At 31.9% G+C, this 8,451-nt stretch overlaps 1 protein-coding gene across 3 annotated transcripts in view; it reads right to left on the bottom strand.

The window, feature by feature from the left end:
* The window catches only part of Nbea (neurobeachin), a 680,165-nt gene that overhangs the window by 108,020 nt on the left and 563,694 nt on the right, over nucleotides 1-8,451 (bottom strand). For all 3 annotated transcript variants that reach the window (XM_010623923.1, XM_010623924.1, XM_010623926.3), the window contains one exon: nucleotides 7,869-7,984. In XM_010623923.1, the coding sequence (XP_010622225.1) occupies nucleotides 7,869-7,984 (116 nt within the window). The remainder of the gene's footprint in view (nucleotides 1-7,868; nucleotides 7,985-8,451) is intronic.

Below are 8,451 nucleotides of genomic sequence, written 5' to 3'. Positions count from 1 at the left end.
ACATGTATATGTATATATACATATAGTATATATGTATACATATATATTAAACTATGCTAAATATATATAGCTATATATAGCCATATGATATATAAAACTATGTTTATGAGGATTTATCTTAGAAGATTAATATTAAATATTGCAAGCCTATGACACTAATCTACTCAAACAATAAAAGTGAAGTGCGGTAGTAAATGAGATCTCAGAAACACTGGGTATGTTTCTTCATTAAAAAAAACTTTTTAATTAAACCATCCAATTTAATGTTCTTATATGGCACTTTAGTTTTGAAGGTAAAATGATCTAGAGACAGCTGACAAAGAAATTATAACTGCAATTCCTTGGTGAAAATGTTAATGACAGCAAAATATTGTTTAATTAGATGATTGCGGCATCTGGATTAACACGCTTTAAGAGCGATGTTCCTGAGCTTGTCTGCTTCTTCACACTTTACAGACATTTTGTCATCTCTAGGTCATTAGGAAAGAATTTTTAATGATTTTTCTAGAAGCAAGCAGTTCAAGTTACATCTAATTAGATGACAATAATAAGCCCAACACATGCAGTAGCTAAATATATACATAATTAACCAGGGAGGGCTTGTTCATCACAGAGTAAAAAAAGTGGAAAATGCTAAACAGGAGAAAAAGGTTGGGGTTGAGGAAGTTGTGCTGAATTCATTAGCTGATTATATGAAAAACAATTCAAAAATCTTTTAAAAATTCGCAAGTCTAACGGGATCATTTACACAAAACTATGTTAGCTAGGAATCACTCTGTTTGGTTTTTTTTTTTTATAAATTGAATAATGCCAAATTGTAACATCTTTCTCCTAGTATTGTTTAATTTGGTACAAAATGAAGCATAGGTTGTATCTTTCAGAATAAAATCAGCAGAAATCAGGTCAACTGTGGTAAACAGAGGCTGAAACCACATTTTTAGCTGAATTCTTACGAATCATTAAAATTTTTTCATATAATCTTCCAAACTTTAATGTCCTTTGAAAAAAAATCTCAACTATTTAAATATTTAAATAAATGATGCCATAGTTCCAATAGAGTTTCTCACACAGTTTTAAAAGCCAGACCTTCAAACGATATTTAATGAACTGGAAAAAAGTAGAATCTGTATATATAGCAAGTTCTCAATAATACTAAACCCACAGAAAGGAAAAAAATAGAAAAATCACCAAAATGTCAGATGAGATGTTTATGGCTAGGCTTACAAATAATTTAATTTTTCAAATTATACCTTTCCATATTCCTAGCTGTCCAAGTGAATATTTCTTAAGATTATCTAATAGAATAAAGCAAAATACGACTCATAAATATATTTACAGGCTTTTACCTGAATACATTTTAAAAACAGTATGTTTTGAATATTTGATAAACCTTTTACTATGCATAGTAAAATGTTATATTAATTTATATGCTATTATGTATGTATGTGTGTTCATATATAATGTGCATATGTGCACAAACGCTCATATATATATATATATATGTGAGTCTAACAATGCATTAATATCAAGACACTGCTGCCACATGTTTTATAGAGTCTTATTTTTTAAAACATCTAGAAAGGAGAAGAGTAAAATCAGTAAAGTAAGAAAAATTAAGAAAAGGAGAGCAAGAAGTAGTACAAAAATGTACATTGTACTTCATATTAAAATAATATTTTAAGGGAAAAAGATAAAACAGAGTATAAGACAGTAACCAAAATATTTACTGAATATGTGAAATTTATTAAGTGACACTGATCTATATTTTTTACAATATGAAGCCAGAAAAGCTTGTTTCATCTTCTCAACCAAATTCTAATTATGGAACTGTTCTTTTTAATACTAGAAATTTCAAGAATTCTTTATCCAGCAATTCTAGTAAATATACATGATAAGTGACACAAATCATGTAAACCCTTACAAAGCATAAACACTAAATCAGTTTAATTTCATAAATATTTACTGAACAAAATTACTTTTCCTTTTAGTAACCTAACAATCTCATTATAATGATGAAATATAAACATAATATGCTAAGGACACATTATCTTAAATGTTAAAATGTGTAGCAAAGAATGCTGTACAAGATTAATAAAATATTTTTGGGAATGTAAAATTATCTTTGGGTATATGGGTATGGTGGGGCAATTCCCAAAGTGTGATTCCCTGGACCAGTGACAATAGCATCAAGACTTGTAAAAAAATGAAAATTCTTAAGTCACACCCTAAATCTATTGAGTCAGAACTTCTGGGGGCCCAAAGATCTCTGTTGTCACAAATCTGATTCCAATATTCTAAAGTCTGAGAAACACTTATAGAGTGGATGCTGGGACAGTTGATGGCTGGGATGTTCAGCCAAGTCCCTGTCCTGAAGTCCATACCATCAGAAGACAAAGCTCATGTCTATTTCTCCCCACAGTGACTGCAGAGAGGTGAAAACTAAGGTCTGGCCCCTTCCTTCCAAGAAAGAAAACTGAATAGTTACCATCCCAGCTCCAGGCATCCTATGGGATCTGTGGAACCTTTTTATGTTATCTGCATTGAAGCCAACTTCTACCCTGTTCTACTTCCTTGACTCCCAAAAGATGCTGAAGCCAAGGATCCTCAGCTAATAAACGTGTATTGTGCAAATCTCTGCTCAGTGTCTGGATCTTGGACCTCCCTGAAAACTGTACCAGGTTCTATATTAGAGACAATAATTTCAGGTCCCATCAGTAATAAAATATCCCTAACTACAAAGGTCCTGATAGTCAATAAACTTCTAAGGATTCTTTGGGTGAGTAAAAGAAAGTGTTAAGATTGTTTGAAACCAGTCACTATATAGGTTTTAAAAGCATTTAGTAATTAAGGCTGGTGCCTGGAGATGAAATGCATTGGTGCAGGGGCTCCTGGGAGAAGAGTGGGCAGTGTGCTTTGGGAGCCTGTCTATCTATGACTGTCTATCTGACTTCATACTCTATTAATGCTATGACTTGGGTTCATTATTTAACTATTCTGTACTTCCTGTCCTCATCTGTGACTTGGGGTTAAGGGCAGAACCAAACTCTTGGGGCTGCTGTGAGAATTCAATGTGAAAATACACACAAAGCCCTTAGCATATGTTTGGCATATTATAAATCCCTCAGTAAACATTTACTACTATTTACTATGTTTCTCAATGTTGTTAACAATAATTAAGAATTTTCAGAAGTAATGAAAAAATAGATTTTATAAAGTAGTGCTTGTATTATTCATTTTAGTTAGAAGACATGAATGGATGGATATGTATTACTTTTCACAATTCATGAAAACAGGCAATTTTAACTGCTGCCCTAACAAGAATTTAATCTTGATAATTTGTAAAGCTTTTCTATAAAGCCACTACCCAAATATTCACATGTGCTCAGTATAAGACGGTACTCCCGCTTAAAACTTCAGGATGATGACAAGGGAGGAATTAATAGAAATTATCTAGAGAGGTACTTCAGGAAATTTATATGCACAACTTTTTTCACTTGTCATTCTACTTTAAAGGTTTATTTTACATGTATGATTATTGATGCCTGACAAAAATCCTTGAAGAATTAAAGTCCATCTTTTTGGTACCGGGGATCAAACTCGGGTCCTTGTGCTTGTGAGGCAGGCGGTGGAACCTCTGATTTAGTCCCTGGCCCCTATGAAGCTTTTCTTGAGTGGAGTATCTTACACTACTATCTCATGCCTCTAAACTTTTATTACACTTAAGAGCACTTAATTACATATTTTATTGTTCTAAATGTTTTATATGCAAATTTTGTTCTGATAATTGGATCTTAAATGGCTAGAGCCATGGTGTTCAAACTTGTTATGTCAGAGCCAACTAAAGCACTTAGTGACACTGAAAGTCAAGTTGCAGGACCTCATGCCAGAGTTTCTGACTATAGGTCTGAAAAGATGTCTGAGAATCTGCATCTCTAATAAGTCCCCAGGTGGTATGGCTGTTACAGTCAGGGGCCATACTCTGAGAAGTACTGAAGTAGCGTAAATTACAGTGACTCATTTTTATATGAGTGACATTATGCATAGTGTCATAGTGTCATAGTGTCATTTACTTCTCTCTCTTTAGGCCAGTTGTACTGCCACTACTCTCACCTAAATCTTCAACCCATATTTTCTTTTTCTTTCTTTCTTTTCTGCTTTTTTTTTGTGTGTGTGTGGCTGCTTTCTGCTTTTTTCCAGTGAATTCTTGTTTATATTTCAATTCCTAATTAAAATATCACCTATGTTAAGGCTTCCTTGGTCTTCCAGTAATGAGTAATGGTTCTGAATATGCTCCTGTTATGATAGCACTTAAGGTAGAATATACACTTGTTTCTGTAATCACTGCAAAATGGACTGTGTGATACACAGAAATATTCAGGAAGTACTAAAATAGTAAGTAAACTGACATTCTTCTACATTTCTGTCATACTTGTTTCATAGCTCTAATTTAAAACTATTTCATGTCATAGATAATTAGCACTTTAATTTTCCTAAAACTCCATATTGCCTTTCTTCCACTCTAAAAGTACACCAACTTCTACAAGCCTCTTTATTATTTGGGTCTTATCCATACCTCCAACATTTTGTTATTTTCTGATCCAGCCAAGGTACAACACTTGTGTTTAGTAAATATACTTTACGTATCCACCTGGCAGAAACTAGACAAGCTCTATTCTATTTTTTCCCCAAGCACATTTTTAAATTCCTCTTCTCTGCTGGCTCTTGTAGCATTCACTTCAGGACTTAAGATCAGCTGTCTTAAAATGTTCTTTTACTTATTCATAGCTTTTTTATCTGCTCTTATTCTTTCTCTATTTTACTTTTTTATGTAATTGTTTTAGTTTGGTTTAATAGTTGTAAATAAAGTGCCTAATAGATTCTTTTAGAAATATCAAAAATCTATATATTATTTATGTCATCAAATAAAACAGGACCCATTGATTAAAAAAATAAACTAAAAGATAGCAAATTCTCCTTGGGTCTGCAACCCATTGATTAAAAAAATAAACTAAAAGATAGCAAATTCTCCTTGGGTCTGCAAGCTGTGGCTCAGAAACCCAAAGGCTGTGCAAACTTCTCTATATTGTTCAGATGTAATCTTTAGAAGTGATCACAATGTTATCTGTATCCAGATTCAGACTGGGTAATCTTTCCAGGGTGAGACAGTGAAAGACTCCCTTAAAGCAAGAGTATGAAATGGGTGGTGATTGTAAGTGGTATTGTACCAGTTTGTAGGAAATCTCTCCAACCTGAGTAAAATGCACTGGAAAGAGATGGAGATTGGAGAAGTCCTCTGAAAGAATGAACTAGAGAACATTCTAAGAGGAAGATAGAGTCCCATCTTAGCAAAGCAGATCCACTTAATATGAATGTCTGCTAGGCTGGAAACTGAACTGGAATTGAGGTATGTTGCCCTGTTTTCCAGTTTTCTATCCAACAGCTCCAAATACCTAGCACAGGGAAAAAATATTAAGCCCTATTAATGTTAGGCATTAAGTCTTCACACATTTTTAAAAAACACATAATAGATGAACTTAAAACAGGGAACATGGGAAAACTAAGGAAACCAAATGTAAAGAGAACACTGTTCTAAGAAATCAGTAAAGAAGCATGTAGCTGAAAATAATATATTGCATGAACAAGAAGGTTTTAATAGCTTGGAAACTTAAATAAGCAAGAAGACATGGGTTTCAAAAAAATGAGTTAATCTGGATTCTGGGTGGTAAATCACATTTATAAAGGTAAGCAATGAATAAATGAATAAAGATAAATTGAATTAAAGTTTTTTATCTTATATAAGAGTAATTAGAATTGTTGATTAAGTTTGAGTTAAAAATAAGAGATATAGTACAAGAGGTTTTTAAAAATTTAAATATATCACTAGGAAAATTAATAAAAACATACCTACATTCTAAAGCACTAAGGAGTTTGGCAAGAAATTATTAATGTCGTCAAAAAAGAACAAAACCATATGAAAAGCAAAACAACAAACATTCAAATTAACAGCATAAAGTAAGATAGTATAAGAACAAACACATTAGGTTATTACAATGATATAAACATATTAGACATTACTTTTTTTTTTTTGGTTACCAGGTATCAAACTTGGGACCTTGTGCTTGCAAAGAAGGCAGTGGAACTACTGAGCTAAATCCCTAGCCCTAACTATAGAAAGATTAAAAGTACAAGCTAGAGGTAGAACTTGAAAATACAGTTTATGCTTTAGGACACAAAGATGGCCAATCTTGGATTGTCTCTCTCTTCTTTTTGCCATTAAATGTTAGATTCTTTCTGCTAAGTAATGCTATTTACCTAAGTAGAGTTAGTTTGCCTTATCTGCAAGTTCTCCATCCAAAGGTTCAACAAACGATGGATCAAAAATATACAGAAAAACTGTGTCTGTACTGAACATGTACAGATTTTTTTCTTGTAATTATTTTATAAACAATACACTATAACAACTCTGTTACATAGCATTCCCATTGTATTAGATATAAAAATCTAGAGATCATTTAAAGTACACAGCAGGATGTGTATGTATTGGACAAATATGCCATTTAAAAAAAAGGATTTAATTTCAGCAGGTTTTAGTATATACAAGGTGGGGTGAAGGTCCTGGAACCAGTTCCCCTCAGATTCTGAGGGATTACTGCAAAAGAAATTAAGTTCCTTTAATTTCAGATATTAAAGTTCATTCTATCCATTTATGTAAATAATGGGTTAGTGAAATAGTATAACATATTTCTGTTAACTTTCAGGACATTTCTCCAAGATATATATGTATATAATAACACATGAATGTATGAATATGTATATATGTACATACTATATATGAAAATACTATGAGATTAAAATCCAAAAACATTGCAACACTTCAAAACATGTTATCCCCGCCCCTTTTTTGGTACTGGGGATTGAACTCAGGCAGGTGGCAGCATTCCTTTTTGTTGCTGAGTCATGTTCTCTTGCCTATTTAATATCTCTCTAGATCATCCATATTTAATATATGACTACAGTGTCAACATTAATACATACAGTAAATTAAAATAGAAAACTATCATGTAATTATCTTTTTGCAGTGATTCAGAGCAGAACATTACTCTAAGTTTATGGTTGTAAGCATTCATAACAAAACAAAAATCATATATAAACACATAATTTATGTGGCAAAGTGCATGTTATTGTTAAAATTTTTGTATAACCTGATTTATAGAAGCAAACTCTGTAACTCAATATGAATGAGGGCTTTGGAGCTTAGTTTAAGAAAAAAGAATGAGGTATTTTAATCTTATAGGCATATATTTAACCACTGACAACCACTGATGTAGCAGAAAAACAAAGCCACTACCTCCTTTTAATTTACAAGCATAGGAACCGTTGAAGTTGATGGCAGTTACTCATCATTTAGAAAATGTAATCTGATTTTTATTTTTATTTGAAGATTAAAAAAAGAAGGCGCTGTAACCCAATCATGCCATAATCCACCTGACAACTGTACTAGGCAGAATCCTGCTGTTATTCTCCTGTCTCCCTGCTACTGCTGAGAACAACAAAGTAGTGAAATTACATTTTCCCATTATTATTTCCAGACATTCTCTGGCAATGGTTTGTTGATTCTAATAAACCTTCAGACAAAGCTGTCAGCAAAGGAAATGGCAGAAGGAGAGTAAAGAAAAGCCTCTTCAACAACAAATGCATCTAAAACCTTGGTATTAGCTTGTGTAGTTTCTGATATAGTTTAATGTGAGTACTTCAATATTCTAATGCTGTATTTGAATTTCAAAGAGAAAAAAATAACATATCAAATTATTACCAATGATGTTGATTAATATAAACATATTATGAGCTAAAAGAATGAAATATCTTACCTGCTATGGTATTTAGAAACATCAAATATTCGAAGTTTGAAATTTCCCTTCTTTGCCAGCGCTGAGTCATGTTGGATGATTTATAAAGCTGTCTAGGAGTGGCTAATGATATCCTCCTAGCAATTAAACATACCATAACAATCATAGTCTCTTTTAATTCACAACTTTAAAAAATCCAATATTAATATGTTAATATAACATGTACTATATAAGATGTTATATTATGTTGTACTATAATTGTTTCACATCATTTAATTTAAAATAATTTACTATTTATCCTTGGGTGAATCATAGTTATATGTATCTATATCTAGATTTAAAAGTACATATAAAACATATTTTAATTGTAGAAATTTGCAATATTTGAAAAGTCTGTTATAGGAAAGATAATTACTCAGGATAAACTAATTTGAAATCTATTCTATTTGTAAAAGTGTACCTGAAAATTTATACTTACAAGTAAAAAACCATACTCAAAATGAAGGTGGGTTTTGGGAGGAGTTTCTTACTTTTTTCTTATTAGTACATGTTTGTAATACACAAACATGTGTGTGTATATATATATATATATATATATTCGTGT

Source organism: Fukomys damarensis, unplaced genomic scaffold (assembly GCF_012274545.1).
Source record: "Fukomys damarensis isolate Sample0158 unplaced genomic scaffold, DMR_v1.0_HiC HiC_scaffold_38, whole genome shotgun sequence".
NCBI classification, from domain to species: domain Eukaryota; kingdom Metazoa; phylum Chordata; class Mammalia; order Rodentia; family Bathyergidae; genus Fukomys; species Fukomys damarensis.
The sequence above is the reverse complement of the archived record's forward strand: the minus strand, read 5'-3'. Positions and strand labels throughout refer to the sequence as shown.